The following is an 18,716-nucleotide window of genomic DNA, read 5'->3' on the forward strand; positions in this document are numbered from 1 at the left end:
AATTTTCCATCTTTATAATCACTACGTTTTATGACTGACTTAGATCTTCCTTACTCCAAGATTAGAAGAATATTCTCCTATGTTTTCTCCTTGTATTTTAAAATTTTGTTTAAACCTTTGATTTTGTTGGATTTTATTTTGGTGTCAGAAGTAAAGGCAGATGTTAATAATTATAATTTTTTTTTACATATATAGTTTTGACATTTGACATATACATAAATGCAAACCTACCCAATAAGTAATATAAAGGATACAAAGATATATACAGGTAATTTCATAGCCAGATATACCTATTCATACATATATTAATATGAAAAAATTTACACACAGAAATAAAATATATTCAAATAGAAATGAAAATATAGTTATGTTGCTCAAACACTTGAATACTTGCAGAAACTTTTTTTTTTTAAACTTGTATTTTAGGTTCACAGGTACATGTGCAGGTTTGTTACATAGGTAAACTTGTGTCACCGTGGTTTGTTGTACAGATTATTTTGTCACCCAGGTACTAAGCCTAGTACCCAATAGTTATTTTCACTGTTCCTCTCTCTCCTCACACCCTCTACCCTCAAGTGGGCCCCAGTGCCTGTTGTTCCTCTCTTTGTGTGCATGTGTCCTCATCATTTATATCCCCCTTGTAAGTGAGGACATGTGGTATTAGATTTTCTGTTCCTGCGTGAGTTTGTAAACGATGATGGCCTCTAGCTCTTTCCATGTTCCTGTAAAGGACATGATCTCACTCTTTTTTTATGGCTGCATAGTATTCCATGGTGTATATGTACGACTTTTTCTTTATTGAGTCTACCATTGATGGACATTTAGTTTGATTCCTTTTCTTTGCTATTGTGAATAGTGCTGCAGTGAACATATGTGTGCATGGGTCTTTATGGTAGAATGATTTATATTCTTTTGGGTATATACCCAGTAGTGGGATTGCTGGTTCAAATGGTAGTTCTGTTTTTAGCTCTTTGAGGAATTGCCACACTGCTTTCCATAATGATTGAACTAATTTATACTCTACCAGTAGTGTATAAGCATTCCCCTTTCTCTGCAACTTTGCCAGCATCTGTTATTTTTTGACTTTTAATAATAACCATTTTAACTGGCATGAGATGGTATATCATTGTGGTTTTGGTTTGCATTTCTCTAATGATAAGTGATATTGAGCTCTTTTTCATATGCTTGTTGGTTGTAAGTATGTCTTTTGAAAAGTATCTGTTCATGTCCTTTGCCCACGTTTTAATGGTGTTTTTTTTTTTTCTTGTAAGTTCATTTTTAAGTTCCTTATAGATGCTGGATATTAGACCTTTGTCAGATGCATAGTTTGCAAAAAGTTCTCCCATTCTGTAGTTTATCTGTTTACTCCGTTGATGGTTTCTTTTGATGTGCAGAAGCTCTTAAGTTTCCCAATTGGTAAATTTTTGCTTTTGTTTTGATTGCTTTTGGTGTCTTTGTCATGAAATCTTTACCAGTTCCTTTGCCCAGAATGGTATTGCCTAGGTTGTCTTCCAGGGCTTTTATAGTTTTGGGTTTTACATTTAAGTCTTTAATCCATCTTGAGTTGATTTTTGTATATGGTGTGAGGAAGGAGTTCAATTTCAATCATCTGTATCTGGCTAGCCAGTTATCCCAGCACCATTGATTGAATAGGGAGTCCTTTTCCCATTGCTTGTTTTTGTTTCATCGAAGAACAGATGGAAGTAGGTGTACTATTTTATTTCTGGGGTCTCTATTCGGTTCCATTGGTCTATATGTCTGTTTTGGTCCCAGTACCATTGGTTACTGAATTCATGTAGTATAGTTTGAAGTTGGGTAACAGGATGGCTCCAGCTTTGTTCTTTTTGCTTAGGATTGTGTTGGCTATTTAGGTTCTTTTTTGGTTCCATTTAAATTTCAAAATAGTTTTTTCTAGTTCTGTGAAGAACGTTATTGGTAGTTTGATAGGAGTAATATTGAATCTGTAAATTGCTTTGGGCAGTGGCCATTTTCATGATACTGATTCTTCCTATCCATGAGCATGGGCTGTTTTCCCATTTGTTTGTGTAATCTCTGATTTCTTTAGGCAGTGTTTTGTAGTTCTCATTGTAGAGATCTTTTACTTTCCTGGTTAGCTGCAGTCCTATATATTTTATTTTTTTGTGCCAATTATGAATGAGAATGTGCTTCTGATTTGGCGCTCAGCTTGGATGTTGTTGGAGTGTAGGAATGCTACTGATTTTTGTACATTGATTTTGTATCCTGAAACTTTTCTGAAATTATTTCTCAGCTGAAGGAGCTTTTGGGCCAAGACTGTGAGGTTTTCTAGATATAGAATCATGTCATCTGCAAACAGGGATAGTTTGGACTTCCTCTCTTCCTATTTGGATGCCCTTTATTTTTTTGTCTTGTCTGACTGCCCTAGGAAGGGCTTCCAATACTATGTTGAATAGGAGTGGTGAGAGAGGGCATCCCTTTCTTCTGCTGGTTTTCAAGGGGAATGCTTCTAGTTTTTGCCCATTCAGTGTGATGTTGGCTATGGGTTTCTCATAGATGGCTCTTACTATTTTATGTTCCTTCGATACCTAGTTTATTGAGCGTTTTTAACTTGAAGGGATGTTGAATTTTATTGAAAGCCTTTTCTGCATCTATTGAGATAATCATATGGTTTTTGTCTTAAGTTCTGTTTATGTGGTGAATCACATTTATTGATTTGCGTATGTCGAACCAACCTTGATCCCAGGGATAAAGCCTATTTGATCATGGTGGATTAGCTTTTTGATGTACTGTTGGATTTGGTTTGCAAGTATTTTGTTGAGGACTTTTGTATTGATGTTCATCAAGGACAACAAACTTGACCTGAAGCTTTCTTTTTTGTTGTGTCTCTGCCAGGTTTGGGTATCATGATGATGCTGGCCTCATAGAACAAGTTGGGGAGGAGTTCCTCCTCCTCAATTTTTTGGAATAGTTTCACTAGAAATGGTACTATTTTTTGTATATCTGGCAGAATTCGGCTGTGAATCTGGTCCTAGGCTTTTTTTGATTGGTAGGCTATTCATTATGGATTCAAATTTAGAGTTCGTTATTGGTTTATTCAGGGAATAAATTTCTTCCTGGTTCAGTCTTGGGAAGGTGTATGTGTCCAGGAATTTATCCATCCCTTTCAGGTTTTCCAGTGTGTGCATAGAGGTGTTCATAGTAGTTTCTGATGGTTATTTTTATTTCTGTAGGGGTCAGTGGTAACATCCCATTTGTCGTTCCTAATTGTGTTCATTTGGATCTTCTCTCTTTTCTCCTTTATTAATTCAGCCAGTGGCCTACGTATCTTATTTATTTATTTATTTTTAAAACACCAACTCCTGGATCCATTGATCTTTTGAATAGTTTTTCATGTCTTGATCGCCTTCAATTCATCTCTGATTTTGGTTATTTCTTGTCTTCCTCTAGCTCTGGAGTTGGTTTGTTCTTGCTTTTTTAGTTCTTTTAGTTGTGTTATTAGGTTGTTCATTTGAGATCTAACTTTTTTTTTGGAGACAGAGTCTCACTCTGTTGCCCAGGCTAAAGTGCAGTGGCATGATCTCTGTTCACTGCAGCCAGCAAGTGATCCTCCCATCTTAGACAAGCAGCTGGAACTACAGGAGTGTGCCATCATACTCAGCTATTTTTTTTTTGTATTTTTTCTAGAGACAAGGTTTCACTATGTTGTCCAGGCTGGTCTCAAACTCCTGAGCTCAGGCAGTCTGCCCGGCTCAGCCTCCCAAGTGCTGGGATTACAGGCATGAGCCACAATGCCCAGTGAACTTTTTGATGTGGTCATTTAGTGCTATAAATTTTCCTCTTAACACAGCCTTAGCTGTGTCTCAGAGATTCAGGTATTTTGTATTTTTGTTCTTAGTTTCAAAGAACTTCTTGATTTCTGCCTTAATTTTATTACCCCAAAGTCATTCGGGAGCAAGTTGTTTAATTTCTGTGTAATTGCATGGTTTTGAACAATTTTTAAAGTCTTGATTTCTATTTTTATTGTGCTACGATCTGAGGGTGTGTTTGGCATGATTTTGATTTTTTTGCATTTTTTGAGGATTGTTTTATGTTTGGTTTTGTGGTTAATTTTAGGGTATGTGCCATGTTGCAATAAGAAAAACGTATATTCTGTTTTGGGATGGGAATTCTATAGAGGTTTATCATATCCATTTGGTCCAAAGTTGAGTTCAGGTCCTGAATATCTTTGCTAATTTTCTGCCTTTATGATCTAATACTGTCAGTGGAGTGTTGAAGTTTCCCATTTTTATTACGTGGGAGTTTAAGTCTCTGTGTGGATTTCTAAGAACTTGCTTTATGAATCTGGATGCTCCTGTGTTGGGTGCATATATATTTAGGATAGGTGAAATGTAATTCTTAATATAATGGCAGATATGAGAGATTTGGTTGCTGCTTTCTTGGGACATGACCATTTTCCTTTAACATTAATCTTATGATTGGCCCCTCCCTATGCTTCAGTATATTCGTATATAAAAAGCATCCCATAAAAATTTATTGAACTTGCTTTTTATGTTTCTTGTGTTTGTAGCAAAAGAAGAACATAGACCAACAACAGTTATATAAAAGAAGGCTAAAATCATGAATTAGAATTTATTCAGTGCCGGGCCAGGTGTGGTGGCTTACACCTGTAATCCTAGCACCTTGGGAGGCCATGGCGGGAGCATAACTTGAGCCCAGGAGTTTGAGACCAGCCTGGGCAACATAACAAAACCTTGTCTCTATTAACAAAAAGAATTTATTCACTACATTCTACCTACTTGCAGAGGAAACAAGTCAAATCTTGGCTGTTTCTAGAGTCCGCAGCTATGCTGGCTTTTAATTTCTAGCTGTGAAATTACTACTGATTGAGATATAACTATTTTGAAGAAAAGTGGAAAAAGAATGCTTGGGTCTAGGCCATTGGCTCTCAAGCAGGTATGATTTTGTCCCTTGGGCACATTTGACAGTGCCCGAAACCATTTTTGGTAGTCCCAACTGGGGATGGGGTGGCTTCTGCTACTATTTAGTGGGTGGAGGCCAAGGGTGCTGCTAATAAACATCTTACAATGTACAGGGCAACCTACTCACCTTTCCAACAGAGAATTATCTGGTCCAAAATGTCAATAATGCCAGTATTTTGAAACCCTGGTCAAGTGTTTTTTGGCATAACATCTCACTATGCTGCCCAGGCTGGTCTTGTACTCCTGGGCTCAAGTGGTCTTCTTGTCTCAGCCTTCCAAGTAGCTGGATCTATAGGCATGGGCCACCATGCCCAGCCTAAGTTAAGGCAGAAAACATGGAATTCTGGGTTAAGTGTTGATATTTAGACTTGTTAGGAGTAGAGGTACAATGTTATAAAGAAGGAGACTTTACCATCTGTATGCTAACTAAAAACACAAATACATTTCAGGAATGTTGGTGGCTATTTTCATTGTATTTCATGGTTCTGTATAACATGGCCATTTATGTAATCAGGAAACAAGCTGACAGGTCAATGTTTTGTTTATTTATTTTTTGCCCCTAAATGACATTTAATCTTATTATGTAATATAGGAAGACAGAAAGCTTTTTGGTGATACTGAAATCCTTCTATTTATTAATAGCTCTTGCTTACAACCTTAAAAAATATGCAATGTCTTTCTGGTTTAGTTTTCTAATACTTTCCTGTTCTTTAAAAAAAATTCTGTGGACATTTAAAATCATCTGGTAAAATTATGACTGTTCTTTTAATAAGTAACATATTAATTGTAGTTCATAGCAGCAGTTTTACAGTAAAGGAAGGTTATTGTGAAACTGCTCGATTCTGGGAAGATATAATGTTCACTCTTTTTTTTGCTTAATGGGGACGGCAAAAAAAGAAAGAAGCACGAATGCTATGCAGTTCTGCATCATTAACACTGGCAATGGGTTCTTTTACCTCCTGCCCGCTCACGCCATTGTTCCTGACCCGGTTCTCTGTGTGTTTGTATGTAATACTTTGGTTGAGGGCTGCTGTTACACAGAATATGGTCAGAAACTTGTCAGTCTGATGAATACGCTAAGAAAATACAATTTAAAAGTATTAATGAAATATAAATAGAAGGATCAATGTTCAATGGAAACATAGCTTTATTTAAAGCACTGTGATCTGTACAAGTAAATTTTTCTCCTCTAAAATTTTAATATGGCAGCAATAGGGATGCTTATGCCAGATCATCAGGCTCACTGGGATGAAACCCTGTACAGCCAGATAGTCATTGTATCTGCATTATAACATTAGCATTTAGTGGAATCTATTGACTTTGAGGCATCTATAATGCAATAATGAGAATAGTAACAAATGAGCTAAATTAAGCACAGAATGTTTTTATTTACTATGTAATTTTATTTTTTTGACATCCAGAATACTTTGTAATCTTAAGCAGTTCTTTAAATGTTGGTTAAAATTCTAATTGTTGGTGTTCATATTTTTGACAGACTTTATACTTTAGAAGGAAAACTTATTGAGAATGGAGCAGAATTGGAGAATGGGCAGTTTTATGTGGCTGTTGGAAGAGATAAGTTTAAGAAACTGCCTTACAGTGAGTTAATTTTTGACAAGTCAACCATGAGAAGGCCTTTTGGGTAAGTCTTAATCCTTACCACTCCTCATGCTTTAGTTATCACTTGAAGTAGCACTTGGTCTTTTGCTGACCACCATTATATTTTATGTAATTGATAATCTTATTTATTCACTTAGAATGGAAAGCATATATGGTATACATTGATCTTTGTTTTTACTGCCATGATGGGAGACTGAGAGCTATTGCACAAAAATATAATTTCTGGGAAGTTATGAAAGACTACATTTTTTTTTTAGCATGCGTGAAATTTATAGTAAATACAAAAATTTATTATTGTGAAGAAGATACAGGGCAATGAGCTTCTCTATAGCAAACATTATTAGAAGTTTTTGTGTCTTAATAGTTGCTAGACCGAATAACTTTTCAGTTGGTTTGGATAGAAACATCCAAGAGTGTTAAAAAACCCATAATATTTTATACTTGTTTTAATAACTGTAAAATATAAAAACAACATAATCCCACTTATGCAAATAGGGAGGATGGGTATACAGTTAATGCATGTAAGATTTTAAGGATTATACTTTTAATTGCAATATACTGTAAACAGTTTTTCTCCATGAAACATCATATATTTGTGAAAGATGCTTTATTTCAGCTGAGGAGATACATTGCGGAGTCACCCAAGAAGAGCTCTGGCCCTTGCTGCAAGACCTCTCGGCTTGCTCATGGTGCCCAGGGATCCATCTCTGTTGCTTCTCCCAGAGATTCTGTGGCCACCTTGCCATTGCAAACCAATTTTTTTTTGTGGTTGTCACCTGCAGAGATAGAGCAGAATATCACCAGTGTGTTTGCAATTAATTCACAATTTGTGTAACTTGATGGAGAGGCTGGCCAAGAGCTTCTAAATAAGTAATAGATGAAATGGAATTTCAGGGGTGGTGTTTGGACTATGCAAGAGCACATGATTTTCTAGCACTTTTGAATTATTTACCAACGGACTTATTGCTAACCAACGTTACCCATCCATGAAATCAAATCCTTTAGCCATCTTTGCTAGGCAACCCTGGGTTAACCTGCTGTGAACAACAGTGCGTACTTGATGGTAATAAGAAAACTGTAACTCACGTTGGCCTTTCTCATACAATTAATAAGAATTTTTTTATATATGTGTCCTATTTTTGGAGAGATTCAGTTGGGTTTCAAGATGGGTCTTTTCCTAATAATACAGTTATCAACAAAACAACCTACTCTTACAGCCTAAAAGAATTTTTAATTTTTTGGTGAGGACAACTTGTTTAAAAACTACCTGAATGCAAATGCCAGCGTTTTATCTCTGCTCTTCTATCAGAGGTAGAGATAGGAGACATCACAGAAACAAAGAAAATTTGTTTTTAACTCAGTCTGGAAAAATCATTATTCACATTTGGGAATAATTTTTTGAAATGTAAATAGAACACTTTGGGATCTGGATAAAAATGCTATACAAACTTCAGGCGATACTAAAAGTTTATTTGTAAGCATTGATTAAAATAGTATACAGGAAAACATCACAAATCTTTTGGGATGGAGTTTGGAAATTTTATGATCTTTGCGAATTGGGAAAGTATATGTTAAAGTGTATGTTACCTACCTTTTGTGAAACACGGCAGTAAACAGTTGACTTCCAGGTGGGGATGTTAATTATCTTGCATTGTACATTATTTGTAAACAACATTCAGATTTCTAAATTTCAATTTGTTTCCACAGTCAGAAAGCTTCTTCACTACCTCCTATTGTAGGATCCAGAAAGTCTAAAGGGAGTGTAAGTATCAGATGGTTTCCTCGTTAATTTTCTATATTTTTTATATGATACAAAGAGACTGTCCTTTGGGTTTCAATTAAGTTCCAAGAGATAAAACTTAGCGGCTTTGTGGTGTATAACCAATTAAGTGAAACAGCACTAGAACTTCAGTGTTACACTTATGGTCCTAAACAGAGCTAACTTTTTTTAGAACATGTATTTTTAATTTTTTTCCTTGTGTATACACCTGACATAATTTATATTGCACTTAAAATCTTGGCAATAATACATCAAACTATAAGAACTGATGTAGTAGGTCACATCAATGATCATCCAGTCTTGGTTTCTATCTTTAACAAAGACTGAAAGGGAAGTTTTGGTGAGAAAAGGGGTAATCGTTGTTAATGTTCATTTAAAAGATTGAGAATTGTTCCAAGTATTTAGTTTGCCATCTGAATATTTCCATTTATCATTTATTTATTGTTAATTCAGCAAACATTTTTAAATACCTACTCTGTGGGAGCAATGACAGCATTTAGTAGGTAATTTCCTAACCTACTCGTATTTTCAGTCTGTGCTCCCTGATGGAGTGAGCTCCATGTCATGCCAGAGTGTTGCCTTGGCAGTTCTTCCTGGCGGAAGCTTCTCTTTCTTCCCTTTTGGTTGAATTACCCGGCAAGTTGTGATCAGAACTGATTTGACATCTTCCACCCACACCCTGAATTAACTAAGCAACATTCTTATTTTGGTACTTTGTAAAGTAAATGATTTCTAGGCAATGATATTGTCTCCTAATGATGATTTAGATCCCTCCTTTTTTTGGTTATATCATGTGAAATTCTTGAAAGAAAGAAAAATAATTTTGTATACGTAAGTAATGCCAAACTCAGTATAACAGATATTTATTAAGAACTCATTAGCTGGGACTCTCGTACTATTTATGACAAAAATAAAATAAAAATCAATAGAGCTCTTGCCCTCAAGCAACTTATAATCTACTTGAAATAAAGAAGATAGCTTAAAAAGGCAACAAACAAGCTAATGCTAAACACCAAATATCTAGAGATTGGTGACCATGAGAGGGAGGGAAGGAATGAATGTACAATGGCAGCAGTCCACAGAGGAAGTTGAATTTGAGCTCTGCCTTTGAAACTGTTTAAAATTCAGAAAAAGGTGGATGAGGGGAGAGGACCTTCAGATCCAAGGGAGGGTGAGAGGAACGGGGCAGATGGCATGCGAAGAAGCAGTCATGCTGGCTAACATTTACCAGGCATTTGAGGGCTCAGCACTATGACAAGCTCTTTACAGTAGTGATTTATTTAACCTCACCCCACAAGGCAGGCACCTTTGTCATCCACATTTAAGAAGGAATGAAAAAAGGAATTACACAGAGTAGAAGTGACAGGTTCAAAGGCTCCCATTGAAGGCGGAGGTTGCAGTGAGCAGAGATTGCCCCACTGCACTTCAGCCTGGGCCACAGAGTGAGGCCCTGTCTCAAAAAAAAAGAAACAAAATAACGTAAAGTACAACACAATACAAACAAAGCCTCCTGCTGAGCAAATGGCAGGGGAGGAATTGCATCCACACAGCCAGCTCAGAGCTCCTGCTCCCGAGCCCTGGGACAGTGAGTCCCTTGGGCTGACTGGAACAGATGGTCCGTTTTGGTGTGGGGGCTGATGTGCCTGACATGGTAGGTGGTAGCAGTTATTACATGACCTTGAATAGCAGAATGAAAAGTCTAGTCTTCATCCTTGAATAGAGGGCAGCCCACAAGGGCTTCTGAGAGGTGATAGTATTAATCTGAGTCCATTTTGGGAACATCAGATCTTTTACATGGAGAAAGAATTCACATGGTGAGAAGCCATAGATAAGTCGATGGCTATGAGGCAGTTGCAGCTATCTTGGTATGAGGGGAAAGGAGCCTAGACTGGGGAGGTGGCAGAGGCAGCAGGAAGTGATGATCTGGAAGAAACCAAGGGACAAAGGATTTGTGTGATGATTGGATACAAGGGGTTAATGGAGAGGTTGGGGCCAAAGATAACAGGTTTTTAAGCTTGGAATTTGAGAAAATGGTAGTTCTATGGCCATGAAGAGGGCAGCCAGAGCAAAGGATGACTACGTAATTTCAAACATGTTGAGTTGGAAGTATCATCAGGAAACTTAGTTGAAAGTGTGCTGCAAGCAGTTGTAAATGGCAGAGCTGAGGCCTGACAAGGGCATCAGGACTAAAGTTACAGGCTTTTTTTTTTTTTTTTTTTTTTTTTTGAGACAGGGTCTCACTCTGTCACCCAGGGTGGTGTACAGTGGCATGATCATGGTTTACTGTAGCCTTAACCTCCCAGGCTCAAGCGATCCTCTCACCTCAGTCTCCTGAGTAGCTGCGACTCCAGCCATGTGCCACCATGCCTGGCTAATTTTTGTGTTTTTTGTAGGGACAGAGTTTCACCTTGTTGCCCGGGCTGTTCTCAAAGTCCTGGGCTCAAGCGATCGGCCTACCTTGGCCTCCCAAAGTGTTAGGGTTACATGTGTGAGCCACTGCACCTGGCCTGAGTTGTAGATTTGATCAGCCATGTAATGGTCCCAGTTGAATAGCAGACATAGCGTCACTGTGGTACTTCATCACCTGGCACAGCTTGCACAGAGCAGGTCTCACTGGTGCTGCCAAGTGAGAGAATGGATGAGGGGATCCTCGAGGAAGATGGTGCAGTGAGAACTACAGAGGGCCCAGACTTGAGGCAACCTAACTTCACAGGTGTGGGGTGAAAGAGGAGTGAGAAGAATATTTTAGTAGGTGAAAACAATATCAGAGCAACTATAAAGATAATACTCATGAAATTAGGGATTGGAAATTGTATTTTGCTTTTTTTTGTTTTTCTTTAGGACTTTGTAGCAGAATCCCTTCTGTGTACTATATAGATATTAGCTTGTTAATTCTCACCCTGCAGCTAGAGGAATGATGGTTAAACAGAGACCCATTGTAATTGAATAAATTGACCCCAAGTCACAGGGAAAGTCGATGTCAGGACCAAAGTCATGACCCAACTCTTTGTATTCACAGTGACTGAACTTTGGATTGAGTGATATGTTTACTATTGTGAAATTTGAAAAACTAAAATTTTCATTAAAAACGTGTAGAGCCTTTTCTGCTTTAAAATGCATGTGTAGGTACACACATGCAATTTTATTTCTTGCTCATTTGTAAGTTTTTTAGACTGTGTGCTGTGAATACTGTGATACATCAAGGTCATCAGATCAGTTCATCTGATTGAATTTTCCACGTGTTTGGCACAGTAGTAAGCCCCAGGAATATAGCAATGAGCGCAAAGATCTGATGCTCTCTCTGATACTCATGGTCTACTTGAGGAGACAAAGGTGAAACAAGCGATTCCATAAATCAATAGATATTTATGAAGTATGATAAAAATGAAAGAAAAGTGTAGAGTAATATGAGAGACAATAAAAGAAAAATACATTTAGATAGGTGTGTCAGGAGAGGCCTCATGGAGGAAGTGATGTTAAACAAAGACTCAGAGTTATAAGGTATATTTGCATCACATAGAAAGCAAAGTTGTCAAACATTCCATGCTATGATTTACAAAAATGGTAGCAGAGTTTGTCCCTCTTTCTACAGTGTTCCCATAGCACCCTGTATTCATCCATTCCATCCGTCATCCATTCCAAACATATTCACTGAGCTCCTACTAAGTGCCAGGAACTACTGTAGGCACTGAGTGTATAGTGGTAGATAGACAAGGACTTGGACTTATGGTGCTTTGATTCTAGTGTGTGTGCATGCACGCGCGTGTGTGTGTGTTGGTCGGGGGTATGGATGGGATGAATGGGAGTAGACGGATGATCAACTAATAAAGAAATGTACAAATAGTTTCAGATGGTGATAAGTGCTACGGGGAAAATAAAATGTGGCAGGACATGATGTATATAAAATTGTCTGAAACTGAGACCTTAATGATATGTAACGGAGCCAGTTGTGTCAGGGATGAGGCAGGGGAAGAAGCGCATCCAAGACAGAAGAAAGTCACATAGGCCCTTGCTAAAGAGCCTGGCATGTGAGGAGGGAAGAAAGAAGGCCATGAATGAAATTGGAGAGGCAGGCAGGGTTCAATCATGCAGGCATGCAAAAAGTTTGGATTTTATTTCTTGATGGGGTGCCGTTTGAAGGTTATAGGGAGGAAATGGTATCATTTGCTTTAAATTTTTTTTTTTTTTATTTTGAGACCAAGTCTCACTGTATTGTCCAGGCATGATCTTGGCTCACTGCAACCTCCGCCTCCCGGGTTCAAGCAAGTCCCTGCCTCAGCCTCCCAAGTAGCTGGGATTACAGGTGCCCGCCACCACGCCCAGCTAATTTTTGTATTTTTTTTTAGTAGAGACGGGGTTTCACCATTTTGGCTAGGCTGGTCTTGAACTCCTGACCTATGATCCACCTGCCTCGGCCTCTCAAAGTGTTGGGATTACAGGTGTGAGCCACCATGCCTGGCCTGCTTTACATTTTTAAGTGCTCATTCTGGCTGTGGTATCTATAGAGAAATGGGTCGGGGCAAGAATAGATGCAGGAGGCAGTGGGACACATACAGGTGAGTCTGACAGGTGGCTGCAGTGGGGCGGACATCTATTATAACTCTTCTTTGAGTATATGGTCATTGATTGATTCGTTGATCCAACAACTATTTATTGAGTTCATATGATGTCCTGGGCGCTGTTCTGGTGCTTCAGGGCCCAGAGACTCTAAAGTACTAAATGCACGGAGGTTACATTCCAGAAACAAATGTACAATACATGTGATATACACCAGGGATAAGCACGAATAAAAATACATGAAGACATGGGAAGAGGAGGTGAGAGAAGGTGCTATTTCAGCTGGGAGGTTGGAAAGGCCTCTTTCAGGAGGTTACATTTGAGTAGAGGAGACTAACCCCTGGCACAGTGCCTGGTGCTTGGTAAGTTCTCACTAACTTGGCTTAGGCAGTGTGTGAATGTTTGGCATGAGCCACACAGAACTTCCTATGCCAGTAAATCCAAAGTCACAAGCTCGATTTTTAACAGGATTATTTTACTCCTTTCCTTTAATGAATCGGTTCCCTGGAGAATGCATGCATTTTATAGATCATTAGCTGCCTGGCACTGAGAGGAGGGGTGTGAGTGAAGGGGACTGTGTGGGGAGAGCTTAGCTTCCAGCTTTAGGAACCACTGCAAAATCAATGGGGAAGGCACCCTAAGCTCATGATGCAAATCAAAGTGGTCACAGAACTAGAGTTTTAGAAATTTATTTTTTCCTACATGGCTTTCTAGGAATTGCTCTTTTGCATATAGAAGAGAGTGTGGATGAGGGACTGGTAGAACTTGAGAGGGAAGGAGAGAAAGCAGCTGCCATAGTGTACACAGGGACCCCTGCTGGTGCATAATTGAGTCGGTCAGGGAGCCAGGGGAATGCCTTGTGCAAAGCAAGACAGACCAGAAGTCATTTCTTATACAGACTCAGTGCTGCCCGAGTCACAGAAATTAGCACGTTGAGGAAAATTTTAAGTTGTGATTCTAGCCTTAAAAGCAAAAGGAAGATGTAAATAAATTATCTTAAATTCCCTGAGCTTGAAAAATATACCCATCTGCAGAAGGCTGTTTTCCAGTGGCAAGGTGACACCAGGTAGAATCACAGCACCCTCTGTTGGAAAAGATGAAAAAAATCAGGAAAGTATTTGAAAGTGAAAACCAAGGACTATGTGATCTTTTGTTGTCCTTATTACCATTTGACTTATATGTCTTATGGTCAGTAGTTTACAGGATCAAATATTATGATTTATAAGGTTTTGATAAAAAATTTCATTATTATCCAAGTATCACAGTGTCACTGTGAAGCAAGTTATAAACATATTAAGATAAATTCCTCACACTCCCAAACTCCATTTTGCCATGGGGGAACTGAAGCTGGTATAGGTAAAAGGGCTTCTTACTCTTGTCATCACCAGATATGCAGATGAGAGAAATGTCAGGTGGAGTCACCATCTAGTCCCTGCCCACCACCCCCAGCTTATAATGTCTCTGGGTGCACCCATGAAATACACACATTGTGAAGGCTGCTCACTGAGGCAAACTTCTCACAAAATTATTTTAAATTGGATGTTTTTTGGTCTACATGTTTTTGGCACATTTTCATGGGAACTGGAAATTAGTTATTACTCAATAATTGAATGTATGAGTGTCAACTGCCAAATCTATGCATTATGTAGTTATTTGAATCAATTAGTCTTTCTTAATGCTCCAAAATTATGCTTTTTTGAGTGTTTTTATCAGAAATTTGATAAATCAGAACATTCCTCTCTATTCATAAACAAGAGAGGTGACTTAGAATGACATGCACTCCAGAGTGGGGCTTCTATGTCTCCCTTTTCGTGCCCCTTTGTGAGTAATGCTTTCCCCAGAGAGCTGCAGAAAATGATCCTGCTGAGCTCCAGGGTTTCTCATTCATTGGGTTCCATTCCAGTCCTTGCAAGTTCAACAGCAACTCAGAACATTCTAGTAAGCTTGCTAACTGCTTGTGAAAGGTTGATCCTCTCATCTAAAGCTTTAAAATTTTAAAAATCGACCAGGTGTGGTGGCTCACGCATGTAAATCCCAGCACTTTGGGAGGCTGAGGTGGGCGGATCACCTGAGGTCAGGAGTTCAAGACCAGCCTAGTCAACATGGTGAAACCCTGTCTCTACTAAAAATACAAAAAAATTTAGCTGGGTGTGGTGGCGGGCACCTGTAATCCCAGCTACTTGGGAGGCTGAGGTAGGAGAATCGCTTGAACCTAGGAGGTGGAGGTTACAGTGAGCTGAGATCGCACCACTGCACTCCAGCCTGGATGACAGACTGAGACTCCATCTAAAACTAAACTAAACTAAACTAAAATATTAAAATCTTGGGATGAAAGACTCCATTGAGAATAAAAGGGACTATGAGACTTGGCTGATGGTTTTGGAACCTCTACTATAATCATATATCTATTTCTTCTGCCAGACGGTTTATGGAAGAGCTTAAGATTCTCAAGAAAGAATCCTCAAAGAAAAGAAAAGAAAAGAAAAAAGAAACCTCTGGTTGCAGTTACCATAATAATTAAATGGAAACTGTATGTTTAAATTGCAGTTGGAATAGGAAATTAAATTACACAAAAAGTGTTATAGATTTGGACAAGTTTTCATACTGTTAATAAACCTATGCATAATTCATTTACTTGTAGGCTATGACAAAATAGCATAAATAACTTCATTTGTAAAGCTGTGAATTTTTCTATTCCTAATTGGATGATGGCTAAATCCATTTAAATGCTTCTGGATGACTGAATATATAAATGTTTAAAATGAACAGTTATAATAGTTTTCTAGGCAGATTTGTTTATTTAATATTACTACATTTACTTTTAGACAGAAGCATAGTACAGATGTTGCATAAAGATTACACTCAATATGGTATGAGTTTGAAATGATTTTTAAGAAAAAGATTAACTCTCTGCTCTTGAAGAAAGCATTCTGATACTTATTTAACCAACACTATACATCACGCACTGTACTAGTCACTCCATAAGCCTTATCATTGCATCCTCATGCTAGACCCAAAGGCAAGTACATTAATTCCACCCAAATAATGAGGAAACTGAGGCTTAGGGAAATTAAGAGTTAGTTAGCCCATGGCCCCTTGTGTTCAGTGGCAGAGCTCTCAGCCATGTATTTGGGGTTTCTAAAACTTGCATTTTTCCCACTACCTATAGCCTCTTACCATATACTCTCAGGTAAGTTTAGAACCTGAGCATCTGAGAGCCAAGACTGCCTTAATAAAAGGGAGTTTCTTTTTCTTTTTCTTTTCTTTTTGTTAGAGATGGGGGTCTCACTCTGTGGCCCAGGCTGGAGTACAGTGGCATGATCACAGCACACTGCAATCTCAAACTCATGGGTTCAAGTGATCCTCCTGTGTCAGCCTCTTGAGTAGCTGGGGCTATAGGCATGCACCAGCACACCAGGCTGATTTAAAAAATTTTTAATTTTAGAGATGGAGGGTCCTGCTATGTTGCTTAGGCTGGCCTCAAACTCCTGACCTCAAGTGATCCTCCCACCTCTGCCTCCTAGGTAGCTGGGACTATGCTTAGGGTGGCCTCAAACTCCTGATCTCAAGTGGCCCTCCCATCTCTGCCTCCTAGGTAGCTGGGACTATGCTTAGGGTGGCCTCAAACTCCTGACCTCAAGTGACCCTCCCACCTCTGCCTCCTAGGTAGCTGGGACTATACTTAGGCTGGCCTCAAACTCTGATCTCAAGTGGCCCTCCCATCTCTGCCTCCTAGGTAGCTGGGACTACACTTAGGCTGGTGTCAAACTCCTGACTTCAAGTGACCCTCCCACCTCTCCTCCTAGGTAGCTGGGACTACAGTCTGGAGCTACCATGCCTGGCAAGAGGCAGTTTCTTGCTGTAGCAGTGGCCAAGCAGAGGCTTAGTATCAGCACAGCTGTTCCTTGTAGTAGCCCCCAATGCAGTGGCTGTTATGTGGCTCCCCGGGGAATGTACTGGCCCAGTGATAAGAGCCACTGAAACTCAACCTCCCTCTTGTGTGGAGGAGTCCACTTTTGGCAGCCACAGGGTCTTCATTGTGAGAGACACATGGGGACTAGAGATAACCATGGAAGGTGTGATCACCCTGGCTGCCTTGCAGGAGTAGGGGCAAGCAGCTGCGCAGCTCCCTCAGGAACAAGTGGGGACATGTGGTCCTGAGCCTCTTGAGTCTGTGTGTTGCTCTGGATTTGCGATTCTTAGAGACCGTGGTGGTCACCAACAGACTCATTAATATTTGGAGAATTTCTACAAGCACAGTGTATGGCTGCTTGTAGGATAACATCCATACACCCATAGCAACAACTTGTTAAGAAGGTATTTGTAGATTAATTGATCACTCTGGGGGAAGTCACCCATTCTCATCCAATAGACACTGGCTGATTCTGCAGAAAGGTGCAGGAGTGAGAGGATTGTTAAGGCAGTGGATTTACAGTGGTTTTGGAGGCAGCTGCTTTGCCCCTGACTGGCTACAGGACTTTACACAAGATTTATCCTTTAAAGCCCACTTGCTCATCTACACAGTGATGTGGTAACAGTAGTGTCTATCTCACTAGCGTGAGGCTAGTGAGCTGGTAACTAGGGCTAGCATGAGGATTGAGTGAATACAATTTTATAGAATACCTGGTACATGTTAAAAAAACCCAGTGATTGTTAGCTATTATTTTTATCCTCCTTCCTCTGCTAGACCCTTTTGCCTCCAGGAAGATCCATTTGGAGTTAATGTATAAAGATGGACAGTTGTAGAACCAGGACAATACACCTCCCTGCCCCTGACCTGCTTACCAATAGTTAATGACATGTATTTACTGGGAATCTTTTTGAGAGTTCATTAGCTAGTAATAAAGGTCTAATACTTTGCCATTTAGGGAAATGATCGCCAATCTAAGTCAACAATTGGATCCAGTGACAACTCATCTCCTCAGCCCCCGAAGAGGAAAGGGAAAAGAGAAGATGTGAATTCAGAAAAACTGATGAAAGTGAAACAAAATGTAAAATTAAAGAATTCACAAGAAACCATTCCAAACAGTGGTAAGTGTATTGTTGTTATTATCTTAAGGCTGTGATACAATTTTAATTCTTAAATAGATCCATTGTTTCTCTGGGCCCACAGAAGCTATTCCTTATTTTCATATATGAGAGTTTTCAAAGAAAATTGTATTTGTATATGAGAGATGCTGCTGTTTTTATGCTTGGTTTTTATTTGCAATTAGATGTTGTGCCATGAGGATACTTGTTTTGAGATCAAATGTGTCTTGTGGTAGTCTTATTTTAAAAGTACATTTTTTTCGTCCTTTGCTCCCACTGATATTGCTTGATTAATATTTTTACCTACAACTACTATGATATTGGTCTCTTATTTGTGTGTCTGTAGCCCTTGACCACATTCATTATGATTTATTAGTCAAAGATCATCTTTCCTGAAAAGTCATTTTGTTAATTATACTGATAACCATGAGAATACTGAACAGACATAACATTTTATCAGTAAACAATAACCTATTCAGCAAAATTAGATGTAGTTTCATCTTGCACTAGCAGGTGAGAGATGGTATAAAATAAAATAAAAAATTGCATTAGTCCAAGATTTCACTGGTATGAGATAAAAGTGTGGTAGACTAAGGAAGTGTGCAATGAAAATTGTTAACTTTGATGTTAGGTTTTTGTGAAGAGGGTCGATTTTTGGTTTTATTGCCAGCGTGTTCTCAGAGTGGAGTGATGCTGGGGTGGGAATGACTGGCTGGAAAGCAGACCAGTGGGAATGGCTACTGCTCCTCTTGCCCTGAGATCCCCTCACACAC

General features: G+C 39.0%; 1 protein-coding gene across 6 annotated transcripts in view; it reads left to right on the top strand.

The window, feature by feature from the left end:
- The window catches only part of DCDC2 (doublecortin domain containing 2), a 188,508-nt gene that overhangs the window by 62,131 nt on the left and 107,661 nt on the right, over nt 1-18,716 (top strand). For all 6 annotated transcript variants that reach the window (XM_045390560.3, XM_074038793.1, XM_074038795.1 and 3 more), the window contains 3 exons: nt 6,454-6,600; nt 8,286-8,340; nt 17,784-17,946. In XM_045390560.3, the coding sequence (XP_045246495.2) occupies nt 6,454-6,600; nt 8,286-8,340; nt 17,784-17,946 (365 nt within the window). The remainder of the gene's footprint in view (nt 1-6,453; nt 6,601-8,285; nt 8,341-17,783; nt 17,947-18,716) is intronic.

This window comes from Macaca fascicularis, chromosome 4 (genome assembly GCF_037993035.2).
Source record: "Macaca fascicularis isolate 582-1 chromosome 4, T2T-MFA8v1.1".
Taxonomy (NCBI): Eukaryota; Metazoa; Chordata; class Mammalia; order Primates; family Cercopithecidae; genus Macaca; species Macaca fascicularis.